At 40.0% G+C, this 22410-nt stretch overlaps 1 protein-coding gene across 3 annotated transcripts in view; it reads left to right on the top strand.

Annotated features, from left to right (window-relative positions):
• The window catches only part of lamb4 (laminin, beta 4), a 51368-nt gene extending 30776 nt beyond the window's left edge, over positions 1 to 20592 (top strand). For 2 of the 3 annotated variants that reach the window (XM_060914795.1, XM_060914794.1), the window contains 12 exons: positions 5868 to 6085; positions 6171 to 6267; positions 6380 to 6749; positions 6880 to 7040; positions 7135 to 7334; positions 13669 to 13854; positions 14065 to 14209; positions 15105 to 15312; positions 15434 to 15569; positions 17281 to 17451; positions 17873 to 18020; positions 18144 to 20591. In XM_060914795.1, coding sequence (XP_060770778.1) covers positions 5868 to 6085; positions 6171 to 6267; positions 6380 to 6749; positions 6880 to 7040; positions 7135 to 7334; positions 13669 to 13854; positions 14065 to 14209; positions 15105 to 15312; positions 15434 to 15569; positions 17281 to 17451; positions 17873 to 18020; positions 18144 to 18283 — 2180 coding nt within the window. In that variant the 3' untranslated portion in view covers positions 18284 to 20591. Of the gene's footprint in view, positions 1 to 5867; positions 6086 to 6170; positions 6268 to 6379; positions 6750 to 6879; positions 7041 to 7134; positions 7335 to 13668; positions 13855 to 14064; positions 14210 to 15104; positions 15313 to 15433; positions 15570 to 17280; positions 17452 to 17872; positions 18021 to 18143 lie in introns of all 3 variants that reach the window. The other variant, XM_060914793.1, reaches the window with a different exon arrangement.
• Positions 20593 to 22410: the final 1818 nt, after the last annotated feature.

Below are 22410 nucleotides of genomic sequence, written 5' to 3'. Positions count from 1 at the left end.
AATCAGTACAAAAACATTTTAGAGTCCAAACATTTGTTTTCCAGAACAAAATTAAATGTTACAGGAAAAAAAAGTTTCGATCTGAGCAGTTACATAAGAGAGCACTTTTCAGATTAAAAAAGAAAACGTAATGAAGGCTGCTGGGTTTTGGTGCAAAATGAAGAAGCGAGTGTGACAGTCAAAGTGTCCAGAAGAACTGTGGCTGGTTCTGTAAGATGCTCAGTAAAACCTACAGCTCATTTCCTTATAAAACTGCACTCATTGTACCTGAGACTACTTTTGTTTTACAACCCTGATTCCAAAAAAGTTGGGACAAAGTACAAATTGTAAATAAAAACGGAATGCAATGATGTGGAAGTTTCAAAATTCCATATTTTATTCAGAATAGAACATAGATGACATATCAAATGTTTAAACTGAGAAAATGTATCATTTAAAGAGAAAAATTAGGTGATTTTAAATTTCATGACAACAACACATCTCAAAAAAGTTGGGACAAGGCCATGTTTACCACTGTGAGACATCCCCTTTTCTCTTTACAACAGTCTGTAAACGTCTGGGGACTGAGGAGACAAGTTGCTCAAGTTTAGGGATAGGAATGTTAACCCATTCTTGTCTAATGTAGGATTCTAGTTGCTCAACTGTCTTAGGTCTTTTTTGTCGTATCTTCCATTTTATGATGCGCCAAATGTTTTCTATGGGTGAAAGATCTGGACTGCAGGCTGGCCAGTTCAGTACCCGGACCCTTCTTCTATGCAGCCATGATGCTGTAATTGATGCAGTATGTGGTTTGGCATTGCCATGTTGGAAAATGCAAGGTCTTCCCTGAAAGAGACGTCGTCTGGATGGGAGCATATGTTGCTCTAGAACCTGGATATACCTTTCAGCATTGATGGTGTCTTTCCAGATGTGTAAGCTGCCCATGCCACATGCACTAATGCAACCCCATACCATCAGAGATGCAGGCTTCTGAACTGAGCACTGATAACAACTTGGGTCGTCCTTCTCCTCTTTAGTCTGAATGACACGGCGTCCCTGATTTCCATAAAGAACTTCAAATTTTGATTCGTCTGACCACAGAAGAGTTTTCCACTTTGCCACAGTCCATTTTAAATGAGCCTTGGCCCAGAGAAGACGTCTGCGCTTCTGGATCATGTTTAGATACGGCTTCTTCTTTGAACTATAGAGTTTTAGCTGGCAACGGCGGACGGCACGGTGAATTGTGTTCACAGATAATGTTCTCTGGAAATATTCCTGAGCCCATTTTGTGATTTCCAATACAGAAGCATGCCTGTATGTGATGCAGTGCCGTCTAAGGGCCCGAAGATCACGGGCACCCAGTATGGTTTTCCGGCCTTGACCCTTACGCACAGAGATTCTTCCAGATTCTCTGAATCTTTTGATGATATTATGCACTGTAGATGATGATATGTTCAAATTCTTTGCAATTTTACACTGTTGAACTCCTTTCTGATATTGCTCCACTATTTGTCGGCGCAGAATTAGGGGGATTGGTGATCCTCTTCCCATCTTTACTTCTGAGAGCCGCTGCCACTCCAAGATGCTCTTTTTATACCCAGTCATGTTAATGACCTATTGCCAATTGACCTAATGAGTTGCAATTTGGTCCTCCAGCTGTTCCTTTTTTGTACCTTTAACTTTTCCAGCCTCTTATTGCCCCGTCCCAACTTTTTTGAGATGTGTTGCTGTCATGAAATTTCAAATGAGCCAATATTTGGCATGAAATTTCAAAATGTCTCACTTTCGACATTTGATATGTTATCTATGTTCTATTGTGAATACAGTATCAGTTTTTGAGATTTGTAAATTATTGCATTCCATTTTTATTTACAATTTGTACTTTGTCCCAAGGGCGGCACGGTGGTGTAGTGGTTAGCGCTGTCACCTCACAGCAAGAAGGTCCGGGTTCGAGCCCCGTGGCCGGCGAGGGCCTTTCTGTGCAGAGTTTGCATGTTCTCCTCATGTCTGCGTGGGTTTCCTCCGGGTGCTCTGGTTTCCCCCACAGTCCAAAGACATGCAGGTTGGATTAACTGGTGACTCTAAATTGACCGTAGGTGTGAGTGTGAATGGTTGTCTGTGTCTATGTGTCAGCCCTGTGATGACCTGGCGACTTGTCCAGGGTGTACCCCGCCTTTCGCCCGTAGTCAGCTGGGATAGGCTCCAGCTTGCCTGCGACCCTGTAGAACAGGATAAAGCGGCTAGAGATAATGAGATGAGACTTTGTCCCAACTTTTTTGGAATCAGGGTTGTATAAAGCAAAGGGTCGTTTCACACCAAATATTAACTTTGTTTCATTTATCATGGCTTACTGCTGTTTATAGTATTTTTTAAATGTTGAAACATTTTATTTCATTATTTTTAAGCCATTATTGGTCTACAGCATTTCTTTACATGTGTCAAAGACTTTTGCACCGTCTCATCTCATCTCATTATCTATAGCTGCTTTATCCTGTTCTACAGGGTAGCAGGCAAGCTGGAGCCTATCCCAGCTGACTACAGGCGAAAGGCGGGGTACACCCTGGACAAGTCACCAGGTCATCACAGGGCTGACACATAGACACAGACAACCATTCACACTCACACCTACGGTCAATTTAGAGTCACCAGTTAATCCAACCTGCATGTCTTTGGACTGTGGGGGAAACCAGAGCACCCGGAGGAAACCCACGCAGACATGAGGAGAACATGCAAACTCTGCACAGAAAGGCCCTCGCCGGCCACGGGGCTCAAACCCGGACCTTCTTGCTGTGAGGTGACAGCGCTAACCACTACACCATCGTGCCGCCCCTTTTGCACCGTATTGTAGGTAATTACAAAGCTCCTCAGGGTCAACTACTGGCTTTTGAAGAACTGAGGTGGTTGCAGTCAGTTGACCCTGGGATGAACAGAGCCAGAACTACAAGAGCCTAGGTTATGAGTGAGCAGAATGAAGGAAGTCATAGTATGGTAGAAGAATAGACATAGGATCCAGGTAGCAAGTGAGAGCACTGGATGTCTTGATAAGCTTCACAAGAGAAATCTTCTCCAGAGGTTGAAAAGTAGAGAAATGGCTGTTAACGTAGGAGATATGGGAGATTTCTGAAACTGTGAAATTATACACATCCATCCATCCATTCATCCATCCATTATCTGTAGCTGCTTTATCTTGTTCTACAGGGTCGCAGGCAAGCTGGAACCTATCCCAGCTGACTATAGGCGAGAGGCAGGGTACACCCTGGACAAGTCGCCAGGTCATCACAGGGCTGACACAAAGAGACACAAAACCACTCACACTCACAGTCACACCTACGGTCAATTTAGAGCCACCAATTAGCCTAACCTGCATGTCTTTGGACTGTGGGGGAAACCGGAGCACCCGGAGGAAACCCACGCGGACACGGGGAGAACATGCAAACTCCACACAGAAAGGCCCTCGCCGGCCGCTGGGCTCAAACCTAGGACCTTATATCTCTAGCCGCTTTATCCTGTCCTACAGGGTCGCAGGCAAGCTGGAGCCTATCCCAGCTGACTATGGGCGAGAGGCGGGGTACACCCTGGACAAGTCGCCATGTCATCACAGGGCTGACACATAGACACAGACAACCATTCACACTCACATTCACACCTACGGTCAATTTAGAGCCACCAATTAACCTAACCTGCATGTCTTTGGACTGTGGGGGAAACCGGAGCACCCAGAGGAAACCCACGTGGACACAGGGAGAACATGCAAACTCTGCACAGAAAGGCTCTCGTTGGCCACGGGGCTCAACCCGGACCTTCTTGCTGTGAGGTAACAGCACTAACGACTACACCACCGTGCCAACCATATATATATATATATATATATATATATATATATATATATATATATATATATATAGAGAGAGAGAGAGAGAGAGAGAGAGAGAGAGAGAGAGAAATATCACACAATAATAGCAGGGTTTTGGTGAAGGAGTCATAGGAAAAACCATTAGAAATTTCCAGCAGTTTATTGGCCTTTGGCTTTCTTAACTTCCTCCTTGTTCTGAAGTACATGATCTTTATAGGCAAGCATGTGCACTGTCACGCCTGGCTTTCTGCTGAGACTTTCTAATTGGTGACCGTTAGCTTTCATGCAGCAGAGCTCTTTCTGAAAAGAGCGAGCTAATTAATGGTAGGAAAGAGAACCTTTCGATAGGAGCTGCCTCTGTGGATGCCAGTCTAGTCTTAAGGATAGCTAGGATTTTTTTTTTTTACTTTTCTGAAAGTGATAGTACAGTGTATTTGTGTGTGTGAGAAGGAATATATAAATTACAGAGTACAGCCTTTTGATCAGAATCCATGTCACAGAGGTTAAATGGTAAAGTGCCTGGTGAGCAAAACATTTTACAAAATTTCTTTTCATCTCCTAGGAGCAGCACAGCAGGGTACACAGGGGAAAAAAAACCCTCTCTATACTGTACACACTTTAAAGGGCTGATGACATGAACATGACTCTATGCAATTTCTTAAATAAACTATACAACATGGCAAACATGTTAGATTTCTGTTATAATTACATGAAAAGAAGCTGTTGTTACGTGAATATCCAACTTTTAATTGCACAGCGCAAGAAAACTGGGTCCGTGGCTCGCGGCCATGCTGTGACATCAGCGGAAGAACACGCTGCGGTTCACTGGCTGTTCTCCTCTGGTTCTACTCAATGGAAATGGCGCATGAAAACGCCGGTGAACTCTCTAGTGCTAGCTCTTCCTCTTCTGGGAGTCTAGAATTGTGTTGATCTCTTCCGAATAGAATCTATGATAGCCTACCCTCTTTACCCTTTGCCTCTCGTTGCTAGGTGGCAGTTACATGAAAGCCGCAAGCTTTCACAAGCAAATACATGACTGATATCACGCCGACTTTATGATTTACATTTATGATTATCATGTAGAATCTATAGCTCTACGTACCTTTATCTTATGTCGTTTCACAACACATGTTCTGACAGGAGGACTGTCTTTGGATCCGGCATAGCTACGAGTAGACCCCCTCCGGAATACTGGAAGTGTTGCCAGATTGGGAGGAATCCCGCCCAGTTGGGTGGTTTCAAGTGCATTTTGGTGGGTTTTGAACATATTTTGGGCTGGAAAACTTCAGCAGTATCTGGCAACAGATACTGCTGACGTTTTCCAGCCCAAAATATGTTCAAAACCCACCAAAATGCACTTGAAACCGCCCAACTGGGCGGGAAACCTCCCAATCTGGCAACACTGTGTAGGCACTGCTGATGGTAGTAACACACGTTTGTGCTGAACTGAACACCCAAGAGATTCTTTTAAGTTGGGAAGGGTGTCAAAACAATCCAAATCGAAGTGTTCAGAGCACAGGACGGATGTTGGTGAGGGCTCCCACTTGTCACGAGTGTGCCTGACTTGCTTCACCCACTTCGCATGCAGCTCGGGATCTCTGGGAAACTTGAATAAACTTACCCCATCCTTGTGGGTTTTGGAGCAAAAGCTGGCAACACAACGCAAAGGCATAATAACTATATATATATAATGTATAATAATGTATAATAAAAATACTAATAATGATAAACTGAACACCTGTCGCATCAACAACAAACTGGTAAGTTAGGAGGAAGGTTCTTTCGCTGACGTCATATAGCTCCTCCTCCTCCTCCGTCTCCTGGGTGCTGCAGCCCTGTCAAATTTGCCCAAATAGCCGCGTTTTTTATCATAACTTGTAAAATAGGCGCCTTCGTGAATTAATATATGGATCATCGGGAATTACTTTATGTTATAAAACATCGCCAAAGATGTCAAAAACGTGTCATCAGCACTTTAATATGTGACGTTAAAGGCTGTCTCTCTTTGTTTGTATTTCCGTTTGTGTGTTTACAGAATGCTCATGTAACCGGCAGGGCACAGACGTGACTAAATGCCCACTGGGCCGCCCCTGTATATGTGATGAGGTGACCGGGCAGTGCCCATGCCGTCATGGTGCAGCAGGAGTTCGGTGTAATCATTGTGAGGATGGATACTGGGATTTGAATGGAAAGGCTGGATGTCAGCCTTGTAACTGTCACACAGGCCACTCTGTCAGTAATCTGTGTGACAAGGTGACCTTCTTTAGATGTACTTGTGTTATTTTTCAGATATCCACAGATGTATGAAGACATTTTCACCTTCTTTCTATGTATCCAGGTTACTGGCCAGTGTCCTTGTGAAACAGGATATGGGGGTAAACAGTGCAAAGAATGTGCAGCTAATCATTTTGGAAACCCTGACATTCAGTGCATATGTATGTGGCTTAACATTAGAGACACCATGTTAGTGTCATTTTAATTGAATGTCTTTGTTTCATTTAATTTATTCATTTCAGTATTTCAATTTTTTCTAACTCACTTCTCTAGTCTGCGACTGTAACATGCAGGGCTCGATCTACCCAGGCTGTGATCCTGACACTGGCGAGTGTCTGTGCCGGCCTGGAGTAAGTGGCAATTTCTGTGAAAAGTGTGCCCCAGAGCATGATCCAGTCTTCCCTGCCTGCGAGCCCTGCCACCCTTGTTACCATTTATGGCAAAGTAATGTCACAGACATCTCACAGGCTATGAAAAACATGCAATCCTGGCTCTCTAAACACGGAGGAAATCTGTTACTCAGCAACAAGCGACACCAGGAAAAGATACAAATGTTGAATGAGAAGCTTACGAGCCTGGTTAGCATGCTAAGCACTGATGAGGTTGATCTGGGAAACATAGAGAATTTCCTGAATGAAATCAGGTGCAGTTTCCACATTTTCTAATAACTCTGCTCTTCAATCATGTAATTTATATGAAAGTTATTTCATCACCCTTTTACTTGTGTATCTATATCTATCTACTTGTGAAAATGTTATTATAATCTTTTAAAGGAACTTAACAGAAACCACAGATCCAAACACAATTATTATCGATCCATCTCAGCTGCTGGAAACTGAAATTGATAACATTTATCAAGAGTTCAAGAGGTTACTGGACAATCTGCAAAAGAAAATTAAAGATGCACAAAAAATAGATCTAAAAGAGATGAATGGTAAGTGCACTTAAAACCCTCTCATTCTCCAAAGGATACAACACTGACCCTGTGAAAGACATTGAAGTATATGGTGTAATTATGTTTGTTGCAGAAATGCTGGAGAAGATCCGTAATCTCCATTCTGACTTCCTGAAAGATGAAGAACGGGTGAAGAAGGTGAAAAATAAGTTAGATGCTTCCAGGCAGACCAGAGAGGACACTAAAAAAGAACTAGCCAAATGCCAGCTGAGGCCCTTGGATGTATTGGAGAAGAAGGTCAAAGAGCTCAGTGTGGCCAAACTCAATGAGGAGGTGAGATAAAGGAACTCTTACTGACTCAGTTAAAGGTGGGGTATGAGATTTTGGAATAACGGTTCCCGCAAGCCATATTTTGAAAAGAAACATGCCCGCCCTCGCCATGCTCCCACCCCCCGCGTCTCCACCCCTCCTCCCCCTTATAAAGCCTGAGAAAATCAGCCTTTATAATGGGTGTCTATTGCGTTACACACCAGTGGAGCAGAGTGTAGAGAGCTTGGAAAAATAGCTCAAACTTTCTCATTTAAACTGTGTTTTCAGCCCCAATTTTCACTCCACACACATAATTTTCTCAAAAGTAGTAGCCACACTTGTCCTGATTCACACAATGTGTCTACCTACACGATAGGACTTGCAGTTTTTGAATGAGAAGCCTGAAAGTGAAGAGAGGACAGCCGCGCAGCCATATAGACTGCCATTATAAACTTGGCAGAAAAGTCACTCGTTTTTAACTCGCTCTAGTGACCTCATTTTTTTACACTACAGACAAAAAAATTACATCAGTGTGTTCAGGAGATCCTTGTGGCACTCACTGTGAAAGAACTTTGTGAATACCTCCTTCCGTTTTTGTGTAAATCCCCGTTGTTTGGAGGGAACGCTCTGAGAAAATCCTGCGCTCTGTGTGACACTCTGCTCGCTCTCTCACACACACACACACACAGAAGGGCCGGGCTGCTTGCGGGCTTCACTCTGATTGACGTGTCAGTATCCAATCATTTTGAGGTGGTACCTCGATATGATTGGATGGCGTTTTTCCTTTATTTTACACTGTAGACTGGATTAAAATATTTCGTTTTTGGGTCAAACCTTCTATTGTACTGCTTGCAACATGGGTATGAGGAGCTTTTCATGCAATATGGTAAAAAATACTCCTGAAAAAAAATCTCATACCCCACCTTTAATAGACACTTATTTAACCCTTTTCTTCTGCTTGCTACTTTCCAACAGATGTCGCCAAACCACCAGCTGTAAAATTGCTTTAAAAGTACCCACTGGGGTGATCAAATGAAAACCTTAACCTTTTTTTCTGCATTATTTATTGCAAATAGTTATCACAAAAGTGTATCCTTTTTCTACATAATCTCCATTTCATTCAATGCAAGTGTTCCGGTGCTTAATGAGTGTTAAAAATAAATTAAAATCTAATTTAGGCGGCACAGTGGTGTAGTGGTTAGCATGGTCACCTCACAGCAAGAAGGTCCGTGTTCGAGCCCAGCAGCCAGCGGGGGCCTTTCTGTGTGGAGTTTGCATGTTCTCCCCGTGTCTGTGTGGGTTTCCTCCGGGTGCTCCGGTTTCCCCCACAGTCCAAAGACATGCAGTAAGGTTAATATGGGACGGCCTTGGGCTGAGGTGCCCTTGAGCGAGGCACCTAACTCCCAACTGCTCCCTGGGTGCTTTTAGCATGGCTGCGCACTGCTCTGGGTATGTGTGTGTGCTCATTGCTCATGTGTGTTTGCATGTGTGTGTTCACTGCTTCAGATGGGTTAAATGCAGAGAGGAATTTCACAAGTGTGTGATGAATAAAGTTGTGCTTTCTTTCTTTCTTTCTTTCTTTCTTTCTTTCTTTCTTTCTTTCTTTCTTTCTTTCTTTCTTTCTTTCTTTCTAATTTGTTACACTTATAAGGTTTTTATTTGACTCACCCTATATATCTTCATCACATTCATCAGAATTATAAATTATTATATTATGTAAAAACGAGTGTTTCACTGGGAAATACACCACTCGTATTTTTCATATGAGCTACATCCGGGACATTAAGAACCAAAACCGTGACATAAATCTCTGTGTCACTCATGAGGAAATTGATGAATTGTTTTGATAAATTTGGGGACTTTTTGTTTGTGAATGTGTCGTTATAATAAAAAGAAAATCACATGTTGCCTTGAAAATATGAAGTTTATCTTCTCAATGTTGAAAAACTCCTAATTTTCATACGAAATACATCGCAGACCTGAGTGACATATTTAAATAATGTTGGCCGGCTTTGAGTGGTCTATCAGATATATTCCATTCAGCTAGTATGATATTGAATGAGTCGAAGATGAGTAACTGAATGGAATATATCTGAGAGACCATGAAAAAAGCCAGCCAATATTATTATTATTATTATTATTATTATTATTATTATTATACATACACACTCTCTTTGTAAATTTCCCCACCAAGGGATGAATAAAGTTCATCTTATTTTATCTTATCTCTTCATATCAGCATTCTTGAAGGCCAACGCGAGCTTACCCACGACTCGGTGCTGTTAGTGCGGCAGTCCCGTTACCTTCTAGGTGGTGTAGTGTTCGTGAAGGCTAATGCTAGCGCAGGCCAATGCTAGCGCAGTTAAACTGAATATTATTATTATTTTCCCTGTGTAATTTACTTAGTTACTTTTAAAATCAACATCAACAACACACAACAGAGTGACCTGGCAGCCAAAATTCTTTCAAAATCTTCTGTTTTTAATGGAGCAAACCTCACGGCCATGTTTGTTTACAAGCTGTCACAGTCGCTCGCTAGCGTGGAAGTTTTGCATCTCCAACGTGTCTCTTTTCCAGTTTTTCTATGTCCGTTGGTATGTTTTTCTCTTGTAAATATGCATGAAGAATATATAATGAAGTTTTGGTAGCCTTTTGGGTGTTCAGCGTGTCTTCAGTTTCAGTTTTAAGTTTATTTATTTAGTGCTTAAACCTAGCACTGGATTAGCCTCATCTTCTGTCTTTCCTGGCAGACAAAAAAGTGATTCTGCGCATGCGCAAAAGAAAAGTTTTGCCATTGGATCTTCACATGAGCTCTGATGTGTGACGTCGTGTTGTCTTGAAAACATGAAATATTATAACATTATTGCACGCTCATTCTCCATTGGGGAGAGTGGTGTAATACATGGAGGATAAGCGATATGATAACAATATTGCATGCCATCAATAAACTCACTAAAAGGGAATAGAATACATTTTTATTCCATGGAAAAAGTGGCCCGTACCGGTATGTATAAAAATTACTGATGTTTTACTCTGATGACGTCACACCCAGTGTTTTCCTGCTGACTTGTCGCAGGTTGTCAAAATGGTGAACAGGTTCAAAATTTAAATTCTTTTGATTAATTTGAGTATTTTTTCTTTTATGGATGTGTCCATATAATATAAAGAACATTACACGGTGGCGTGAAGATATGAAGTTGATCTTCTCATGTTGAAAATATTCTCACTCGTTCACTTTGCTCACTTGTGAAATATGTTTACCACTTGAAGATAAACTTCATATCTTCGTGCAACTGTGTAATATGGAAGTTAGCACCCAGAACCCCTTTATAAGCAAGCGTTTGTCCTGATGGCATGATGGAACCAGTGTGTGTACATAAGATATACAGATCATGTAACAGAGACTACAATCAGACTAAAATTTTTGGTTCATGATTTTTATGAGTGATATCCCTTGAAACATGTTTATACCACCTTGTTATTCTCTGATCATTGTCTGAACATACCCTCTGTAAATATAAATGTTTTAGTATTGTTTACTATCAGTGAAAAAGGAATATGAACATGAATAGGTTATTCTTTCCTTAACTTGGATTATCAACAGAATGAGAGAACAACTGGACAACAGTCAACTATCTGTAACCTGTCGCTTACTGTCAATAATACTGATGATTAATATGATATTGGGTGGCTGGTTGGTGATGTTGGTATTGATGCCACCTCACAGCTCCAGGGTTCCTGGCTTGATCCTGAACAATGTGTGTGTGTGGAGTTTTGCATGTTCTCCACATCATCACATGGTTTCCCGCCTGGTTCTCCAGTTTCTTCTCACCTATTATAGGTGGATAGGAGACTCTAAATTGCCCCATGCATACTTGAATGTGTGTGTGTATGGTGGATGGATTGTTGTCCCATGTAGGCTGCATACATGTCAAGTTATATGGTTTCCCCGTATTTTGTACAGGAAAATGCAATTTTTTTGCTAATACGGCATACACTGATTTTCATAAGGGAAAATTACGTTTTGTATCAGAGATTTTTCCCGATACGCCGAGAAAATTTTCTTAGCATCCACCATTTATTTTTTCAAACATGCATGCCCAATGAAACGGAACTATTTTCGATTTATGTGGTTTTATAGTTGCACGTGGTTTTCTCGGTCATTTAAGTCCATCAGCTCGGACTGTCCAGACTTCTGTGACGGCTGCAGAAGTTATCTTCTGCCAATTTCTCGTGGAACACAACATCCCCCTGACTGTGGCAGACCATTTTTCGCAACTAGCGAAAAAAAAAAAGTTTCTCGATTCAAAGACTGCACAGGTAAGCATTTGTGGATTTTTTTAAATTATTTTTTAAAAAGTTTTTACTGTTTGCATGTAGGAAAGCTTCCTCCATTATCATGATAATTTAGGGAGGTGATACTGGGAGTCACCGTTTATACAACGGCAACTGTAGTTACCCGGCGATTTCTGTTTTCGCTTCCCTAAACATTTTAATTGCTGATAGACATTATATGTAGACACAGATGACCAACACTCATTACTACCATCAGTCGTCAGTAAACTGGAAAAGTATTGAATGAAGAGTAATGGTGGTAACGACCGTCGGTAACCTGTCTCTAAAATGTGCAGTAGGGGATGGAAGCAATTTAACACCATCTACATGTTTGCCATGCTCTGATTTTCTTTTATTGACCAGGAAAATAATAGATGTATATTGGGGAAAGGTCTTCGATGTAAAAACTGCTCTGGGTGTTGCCAGGTTTCCAATGCTGAAACAACTTTTTACTGCTTTGCTGTGGCTCCCACAGAGCAATGCAGATAGTGAGAGGGCTTTTTCATTGGTTAGGAAAATTTATACTGAGGACAGAAAAAATATGGCTGCAGACACATTAACTGCATATCTGCAACTTAAAATGAACTGTGATGAGGAGCTACAACTGCTACCCAAGCAGTGATATAGCTAATGCCAAATCTGCAACATCTTTGTACAACAAAGAACACTCCAAAAAGGAATAAGATCTCATCTCATCTCATTATCTCTAGCCGCTTTATCCTTCTACAGGGTCGCAGGCAAGCTGGAGCCTATCCCAGCTGACTATGGGCGAAAGGCGGGGTACACCCTGGACAAGTCGCCAGGTCATCACAGGGCTGACACATAGACACAGACAACCATTCACACTCACATTCACACCTACGGTCAATTTAGAGTCACCAGTTAACCTAACCTGCATGTCTTTGGACTGTGGGGGAAACCGGAGTACCCGGAGGAAACCCACGCGGACACGGGGAGAACATGCAAACTCCACACAGAAAGGCCCTCGCCGGCCCCGGGGCTCGAACCCAGGACCTTCTTGCTGTGAGGCGACAGCGCTAACCACTACACCACCGTGCCGCCCGGAATAAGATTTAAATTCTTATTATAAATTACTGGGAAGATTTTCAATTTAACTTCATAATTTATTCATATTTTCATTTATCCTTGTTTTTCACATAATACACTTGATGTGGTTCAGTCATCTTTAGTTGGATCGAACACTGCTTGCGGTGTCAACACTTTTTTCTCAAATGGAACTTTTACTAACCTTCATTTACTGTTTGACATGATTATATATAATTTATTACATGTAACCTACTATTTTAATTAACATACCTACTTAGTACTGCTGTTATATTTCAAGTAATTTTCTTTGGTGGAATGTAGTATTGTAAGTGATGTCAACACTTGTCAAATAGAACTTTGTGTAATTTTTATGAACTATTTAATATTAATACATTTTATTTGCAAAATTTACATCAATAATTCTGGTATTACTGATACAATGTATATTAAATCATTAAGTTTATAGTCCAGTCATTATCTTTAGTAGATAATTGTTTACTTGACTGTACATATAGTATAGTCCTTTTTAATTCAGTTGTTTTCTCTGGGATCTAACATTTCTTTTTATTCAGTACATGCTTATTTGATCCCTTTAACTTGATGCAGTGTGATAAATATGCCTATTACAATAGGAGTGTATAATGTGGAATAAAACAATCGGTGCTTTGGATTATATATTGGAATTTTTTCTCGTGTATAAGGGCTCATGGGTGTATATAAGGGAAAAGTACAGATTTTGTAAGGGCATGGGTAACTAAAGGTTGACGTGTATGAGGGTGTATCCCTGCTGTACGTCCAGTGGTAGGCTCAAGATCCACCACCACCCTGATGTGGATAAAGCAGTTGCTGAAGATGAATGAATGAATGAATGATAGGATATATAGAAGAACTAATCCCAGATATCTGATATTAACAGATGAAAAATAATAAACATCCTGCAGTCATTGAACTTGACATGTTTGTTAATGTGTGATAGATTTGTGGAACACCAGGCGATGCAGAGTGTGAAAAGGCTGTGTGTGGTGGTGCTTTGTGTGGGAAGTGTGGTGGTCCATCTTGTACCGGAAGTCTACCTGTCGCCCTCAATGCCACAGACATAGCAAAGAAGATCAGAGCAGGCATTCAAAGCCTGCTCCAAAATCTCACAGAGGCAGAAACAAAGGTATGATCAGTCACACCACGCATATGTGTTATATTTCAAAACTATTTGTCAGCTGTGACTCGATTATGGTCTTTTACATATTTATAACTGTTACTATGTGTGATGTAGTGACTGACATACTAAGGGAAGACTGCTTTTTAAAAAACACACACAATCTTATTTTTTGTTATTATAATAAATGTGTTACGTTTGAATGATTTCCATTTTTAGATCAAAGACATCGAAAATATTAATAAAGATGTGAAAAACAAGGCACAGTACATGATGAATAAAATCATCAATAGCAAAAATAAGTTCGAAAAGGCCAAGAATGACACCAAAAATCTTATCGAGAGTGTCAGGGAATACCTCAGAGGTAAGGCATGTTCTTGTTATGGCTGTTTTCTAAACTTAATTGGCATTCATTCAAGGCTGTAATGACTGTAAAGACATTTGTGAATAAATTTATTCACAAATGTCAGTCATTACAGTCTTGAATAGGGTGCATCAGTTGCCCCCTAAAAATGAAAAGTTCCTCCGATCATGATGCATTTTTGTTTTTATTTTCCTTTTGGTAAGAAAACACACTGGGTGAAATATTTTGACAAAATTCAAAAGTTTAATGGTGGCACCAGGAGCTCAAAGTTATGGAAAAAGCTGCTATTTTATGACTTTTTTGACAAAATTTCAATCACTTTTCATGAAACATTATGGCACCTTATAGAGTATACCAAATATCTTAGATACACATTTTTAGTACATATTCTAAATCTATTATCAAGCACAGTTTGAGTTTTAGCTGTTCATTGAATCATTGTTCAACTACTTTTAAACAATACAAATGTATTATGAATCACATTAATGCTTCTCAATCCCTTGCAAAGGTTCTTAACATGATCTCTGGGTCACAAGAAATCAATAAATGGAGTCCAACATTGTGATTCAAACCTTACGCGAAAACATAAAATAAGCATTTTTTTGGCAAAAAATGAACCTCATGGTGCCACCATTAGACTTTTGAATATGGTCAAAAAATTTTTACAGGATGTCTTTATTGGTGAAAAGGAGCACCCAAACAAAAATGCATCAGATTTTATGAAAGTGAGGGCAACTGATGCACCCTCGTCTTGAAACATGAGTTTGTTTGGTTTTTTGGAGATTTGCACCTTGTTAAGTCTTAAGTATAGATATACAGTATAAACCATGCATTTAGTATGATATACATACATAAATAAACTCATTTCTGTACTGCTTTACTCCTCTTGCTGTAGCAGAGACAATGGAACCAGGAGACATTGACAAGGTAGCCTCTGCTGTGTTGGCTATTAAGCCTCCTAGTTCTCCAGATGAGATCAAGAGGATGATCGAGGATATTCAGAAAATAATGGAAAATTACACGCACATTACAGAAGACCTGAAGGACTTGGAAGACAAGGCCCAATTAGCCAAAGACTTGAAAAATAAAGCTGATGAAATCCTGTAAGTGCATCATCATCATGCATTGATGCAACCACAGCAAATATAATAGAGTGGTCCTTAAAAATTATCCAAACATTTTATCCTGTAGCTCATTACTCCTGCGCTTGTTTTTATATTTCAGAAACAGAAGTAAGGGGATTGATGTCAGTGACGTAGAGAAAGCCATGAATGACACGGCCCAACTCCATGACAAGATAAAGCAGAAGCTAAACAAGACCAAAGACAACCAAAATATTACTGCTGAATTACTTGACAAGGCAATTATTTTCCTTAAGCTGTCTCCTTAAAGCCAAACAAAACCCAAAAATAAACGCCGTTTGCTGATCATAGCAAGTGCCCTGATGTGCTCCCTGCACATTTAAATTGGAAAAAAAAAACCTTTATACCAATATACCAATATTTTATCCATTTTAAAAGTTATGGTATTGATAAAAATAGACTTACCTGGCCACAACCATTTGCACTGAAACTGGATATCTGCCTGTGACATTGCCAGTTCACTAAAATGCCATTTCCCCTTAATAACATACAGCCAGGGCGGCACGGTGGTGTAGTGGTTAGCGCTGTCGCCTCACAGCAAGAAGGTTCTGGGTTTGAGCCCCGCGGCCGGCGAGGGCCTTTCTGTGCAGAGTTTGCATGTTCTCCCCGTGTCCGCGTGGGTTTCCTCTGGGTGCTCCGGTTTCCCCCACAGTCCAAAGACATGCAGGTTAGGTTAACTGGTGACTCTAAATTGACCGTAGGTGTGAATGTGAGTGTGAATGGTTGTCTGTGTCTATGTGTCAGCCCTGTGATGACCTGGCGACTCGTCCAGGGTGTACCCCGCCTTTCGCCCGTAGTCAGCTGGGATAGGCTCCAGCTTGCCTGCGACCCTGTAGAACAGGATAAAGCGGCTAGAGATAATGAGATGAGATGGAACACACAGCCATCAAATAAAGGCTTCTAATTCTAAAAAAGTCCCTGGGCGCCACTATTCTCTCTCTCTCTTTGTGTGTGTGTGTGTTTTCACTGCTTCAGATGGGTTAAATACAGAGAAAGACTTTCACTGTGCTGTAATGTGTGTGTGTGTGTGTGTGTGTGTGTGTGTGTGTGTGTGTGTGTGTGTGTGTGTGACAAATAAAGGCTTCCAATTCTAAAAATCTAATCAGAAATTTTCTGTAACCATATGATTTTTACTGGCAACAAAATCCGCAGATCAACAGATTTCACTTTTATGAAGTTTAAATTTCACTTGGCTAGATAACGCATACGCAGTACTGACACAGATACCAGTAAACAAGTGTCAGTTGTCACAGCAATGTGATTATTGCCATCTAAAAAGATCGCTTTTCTCAGTGAATAAAAACAGACAAAAGCACGTCACATAAAAATACAAGAAAATTTAAATTTTTTTTTGAAAAACAAAACACTGTGAGCAGCTGACGATGTAGCATTTATATGCAGCAAAAGGCTTCCAAAGGTTTTGTGTGTGTGTGTGTGTGTGTGTGTGTGTGTGTGTGTGTGTGTGTGTGTGTGTGTGTGTGTGTGTGTGTGTGTGTTTTCACTGCTTCAGTGATCAGGCTTATTTTTACACCCAAATGCTTGACACTCCGGTATCTTTAGGGTTGTTTCCAACAAGTTAGAAGTGATGTATCCACTAGATCTCAGCCTGGGAAAGTCACGTGGTGAGTAAGTGACATTATAATCTCACATTCTCTTGCATAATTTGTACTCGGAGCACGATATTATTTGAACCTCAGAAAGAGTAAGATGGCAGCGCACAGGGACATTGTTTTTCCTTTAAAATAAAATCTGTACGTAGTGTGCAGGTACTAATATGAACAAGTGAACACTCAAACATGTCTTGGATGGATATTATCTGTCAGTATAAAGGAGTTTATTTTTGGGTTTTGTTTGCATTTAAGTAAAAGCTTTAGGTTTGTTGTATTAGGTGTACTTTTACTCCAGTCCTCATAAGCTCATTCCTAACAGAGTGACACAAAACTAAAGAATGCTGAAGATAATTTAAACATGTCTCGGACCAAAACCCTCCAAGAGGAAATTGAGGCTCTGAAGAATAAAACGGAAATGAATCGAGCTCAAGCTTTGGAGGCAAAAACTGCAGCTGATGCAGCATTAGCCAATGTTACAGACACTAACAAGGTCAGTGGCATCAGGTAACAATTTAACACTAAACTCTACACAGAGATGGTAAATATATTTAATTTATTTACTCTACTGAAAGTGCAGTACTCATTTTGAAATAAATACTTTGGTAAATGTAAAAAAAATTAAAAATAAATTAAAAATAAAAAGATTCCTCCCAAAACTATCTGCCTCAAATCACACTCGTTTTAGTTATGGCAAATTAGTGTTCCTTCCACCAAGGAACCATAGAATCTGGGAGAACTTTTCTAACAGCTTTATTCCTAATCTTTGAAATGTTCACTAGCATGACCATAAATCTAATGATATAAACGAATTGAATGCTAACTGTATTTCACACAAACTGTTGTATATTAATGTATAAGATGGTAAGATGTCTAGCTGTTATTCTATTCAGTTTTTCTATTTACTCTTTCAGGATCTCAAGGAAGTAGAAGACCTGTTAAAAAAACTGAAAAACAACACTCAGGGTCAAAATGATACAATAACTGAGCACCTGAAGAACATAACAATGGAGGCTGAAAATATGGCAAAAGATGTGGAAACTAAAATGAAGCAAATTGAAGGTATGATGGTGTTTTTCATAATTGCTATTTCACAACAATCAGACCGAATATCACGACTTCCATGACTGAAGATGTACAGTAATTGCTTGCTTATTTTGTGTTTTGTTCTCCAATTGATTTCAGTCTTGGAGAAAAGGATTCAAAATGCATTACAAAATAAAATGAATAAAACGAAAGAACTGGAGGATCTGTTGGTAGAGGCGATGAGCTTGAAGGAATATATTGTTGAAAAAGTGAGCAATTATTCGCAGTGCGCCACCTAAGCCTGCAGATGTCTCCGTCTTCACCCACAACCAGATGTAATGCTGTGTGTGCCGTCTTGATAACTTTAGCTCTGTTATCTTGATCTTGCTAAATACAAATGTCCAGAAATCAGATGTTCTTCATTGGTGGTACTTGATTTAGATTTTCTGTTTAAATGATATTCCACTGTGTGCTATTTTAATCCATTCCGAAGACTGTATAGAAGAGAGCAAAAATCATTATCTGTTATTACGCATATTGTGGACCATTTCAGGGACAATCTATATAGTGATTTAGTAAATTTTCTTTGTTCCCTTTTGTTTTGTCATAAACAACATAACTACAACCTTCTTAATAAATTAAGGTCTACTGTTTAGTTTGCTAGGTTGGTAAATTTTCTGATATATACATATGAGAGAGTTATAGGTAGTTAGAAAATTTATGTATAGTATATTCTTATAAGTCTTTGTTATGGGAGCATGGCAGTTGTCCAGCTTGGCATTCTTATTTTGTGTAAACAATTAGCCAGTGTGATAAGATTTGATATAAATAACAATTAGATGTAATAAGATTAAACCAACAGTCAGCGTTGGATTGGATGCCTGCTGATTTCAAATGTCTATAACTGAAGGGCCCAACTATCTCTACTGTTTTTTCTGGTGTGTGAACAACCAAATGATGACTATGAATGAATGAATTTATTTAGATTCAATTTTATTGAATTGCAAATCAGAGATGTCCTTTACCCTTGTTCATCACATTTGATCTTTGATGCTTTTTAGCTCACCTTTGCACTTATTCTCATTTCTATTACCAATTTATGAGATATAATAAACACAGTTATAGCATTATGTTAATTGCAACATGCATTGTTTCATTAGTATTTTTCCACGAAGGCTTATGAGAATCACGACCCAGTGAGGATACAGTTTGTGTCTTTTAGAACTATTGAATACAGCAGCAGAATATCAGGGCCTCAAAATGACTTATTTTCAGCCTTTATCTCAGCGAGTGAAATTTTGAACACAGGTTAACACTGTCCATGAATGGTGCTGTGTAATTTGGCCCTAAAGGAACTTACTGATTTGGATAATTATATTTCACCTAAATTATCATGCGAATATAAATTGAAATTTGTGTTTGCAGATTATCTTTATCACCAAATGAGGATATAGCTTAGCTACATAACAAACAGGTAGTTTAAAAACTTTTGAACCTTGTGTTAAGACCAAACTTTGCAGCAATTTTAGCTTTTCATAGAAAAGAAATTGTAGTGGTAGATCCTTGCAGAGCTCAGATCAAAAAGGTAAAGTTTTGAATTGGCTTATGTAAGCAATAGAAACTAGAAGAAGAAGAAACCTTTGTCACATGCACACTTCAAGCACAGTGAGATTCATCCTCTGCATTTAACCCATCTGAAGCAGTGAACACACACACACACCCAGAGCAGTGGGCAGCCACACTACAGTGTCCAGGGAGCAGTTAGGTACCTTGTTCAAGGGCACTTCAGCCCAAGGCCAACCCATGTTAACCTAACTGCATGTCTTTGAACTGTGGGGGAAACCAGAGCACCTGGAGGAAACCCACGCAGACACGGGGAGAACATGCAAACTCCACACAGAAAGGCCCCTGCCAGCCGCTGGGCTTGAACCCAGAACCTTCTTGCTGTGAGGCGACAGTGCTAACCACTACACCACCGTGCCACCCAAACTATAAGAAAATCCTGTACATGAAAGACAATTTACTTTTATAATTTGCAGGTTTAATTTAACAGTCTACCTGGATCAGTAACTATGCTATGAGCAATTTGTCAAACAGATTTAAGTAACAGAATATCTACAAAAATTTTGAAATTCAATCCGAGAAAAATCGGTAAATCAAAGTCCCTTTCATGCCAGAATCTGGTCTTTCCAGGCAGTCTCCTGTCCCAGCACTAACCAACTCTTTAAGCGTATGGGTGCGGCACCGATCTCCGTTTCGATAGACCTCAGCCTCTCGCCTATACAGCATGGGTTACAGTGGGGGGCTAGTCCTCTGGTAACCACAAGAGTTTGACTTCCCCACTCGCATCTGTATTGTAGCGTGCCTTGCCAGATGGTAATAGGTAGTATTTTTATGATGGTCTTTGGTACAACCTGACCGCGAGTAGAACTCACGATTCCTGGTTGAGAGGCGGACACGCTAACCACTAGGCCAACTCGTGGTCAAAATAGGTAAATGCATACTGTTAAAACTTAGTAATCTCACATCTCACGAGCATCACATCTCAGTCATGATTTTGTGAGTCACCCATCAACTGTAACAATTGCTGTTCCAATAAATAGTCTGCCTGTCAAATGGTAAACGATTAAAAGTGAAATTAATAAAGTGATGGAAATGGCTTGGTATTTCTCTTTATCTTCTGAACAGAGATGATGATTGTTCACTTTAATTCCAAGTCATTATGAAAGTAATAAAGGTGAGAGGAAACATTTCCTGTTTTGTGCATTAATGATCCAGTTTATGCTCGAAACTTTGTAGGTACATTAATGTAAGTGAAGATATTGATTGTTCATGATTGGTCAGAGCAGAGGCAGTGTGTTCATGATAAAACACTCTTGGACGTTTTCAAACGCTTCAGAGTTCTTTGGTTGCTCCTGTGGCTGAACCCTTAAAATAGAACACTTTTAGGAGGCTAAGGACCCTTAATTATTCAATGAACCATTTTTCTTTTCTAAGAGTATATTAAGAAAAAAACTTGTCCATGTCCTTGAAGTTTATTTACCTATGCTAGCCACACCTATACAATCACAGCAGTCACAATGTTGCTGTAAAAATTTGCAGTATCATACATCCTCCGGCTACAGGAATGGTTGCACCTCCTATATCAGAGGTTTCTCTGTTTTCAGAGAGGGGGAGGAGGAGAGTATAGTCCATGGGGAGCTTTGGGCTTAGAGCTACATATAAATACCTTAAACTCCTTATACTCTCAAAAACCATTAATGGATCCAAAATTACATTGTTCAATTTGGACTTTCGTAACAACATACCTTTTATTTCATTGTAGTTACTGAATAATTCTTAGTGAGCCTAGTTACAGTGGTATGCAGAAGTTTGGGCACCCCTTGTCAAAATTGCTGTTACTGTAAACAGTTAAGCAAGTTGAAGATGAAATGATCTCCAAAAGGCATAAAGTTAAATATGACTCATTCCCGTTATATTTTAAGCAAAAACATTTTTTTTTTATTTTCATCTTTTACATGTTCAAAATTACAAAAAAGGAAAAGGGCCCAAAGCAAAAGTTTGGGCACCCTGCATGGTTAGTACCTAGTAACACCCCTCTGGCAAGTATCACAGCTTGTAAACACTTTTTGTAGCCAGCTAATAATCTTTCAGTTCTTACCTGGGGGATTTTCACACATTCGTCCTTGCAAAAGGCTTCCAGTTCTACAAGTTTCTTGGGCTGTCTTGGATGCACTGCTCTTTTGAGATCTATCTACAGATTTTCAATGATGGTCAGGGGACTGTGAGGGCCAGGGCAAAACCTTCAGCTTGGGCCTCTTGAGGTATTCCATTGTAGATTTTGAGGTGTGTTTTGGATCATCGTCTTATTGTAGGACCCATCCTCTTTTTAACTTCAGCTTTTTTACAGATGGTGTGTGATGTTTGCTTCCAGAATTTGCTGGTATTTATTTGAATCCATGCTTCCCTCGACCAATTAAATGTGCCCTGTGCCACTGGCTGCAACACAACCCCAAAACATGATTGACCAACACCCATGCTTCAGAGTTGGAGAGGTGTTCTTTTCCTAGAAGTTGGCACCTTTTTTTCTCCAAACATACCTTTGCATATTGTGGCCAAAAAGTTCTATTTTGATTTCATCAGTTCACAGGACTTGTTTCCAAAATGCACCAGGCTTATTTAGATGTTCATTTGCAAACTTCAGATGATGAATTTTGTGGCTTGGACGCAGGAAAGGTTTTCTTCTGATGACTCTCCCATGAAGGTCATATTTGTTCAGGTGTCACTGCATAGTAGAACAGTGCACCACCACTCCAGGGTCTGCTAAATCTTTCTGAAGGTCTTTTGCCTTTCTAGCAATCCAACGAGCAGTTCTTTCAGAAAGTTTTCTTCATCTTTCAGACATCACCTTGATCTCCACTGTTTC

Source organism: Neoarius graeffei, chromosome 2 (genome assembly GCF_027579695.1).
Source record: "Neoarius graeffei isolate fNeoGra1 chromosome 2, fNeoGra1.pri, whole genome shotgun sequence".
Lineage (NCBI taxonomy): Eukaryota > Metazoa > Chordata > Actinopteri > Siluriformes > Ariidae > Neoarius > Neoarius graeffei.
The sequence above is the reverse complement of the archived record's forward strand: the minus strand, read 5'-3'. Positions and strand labels throughout refer to the sequence as shown.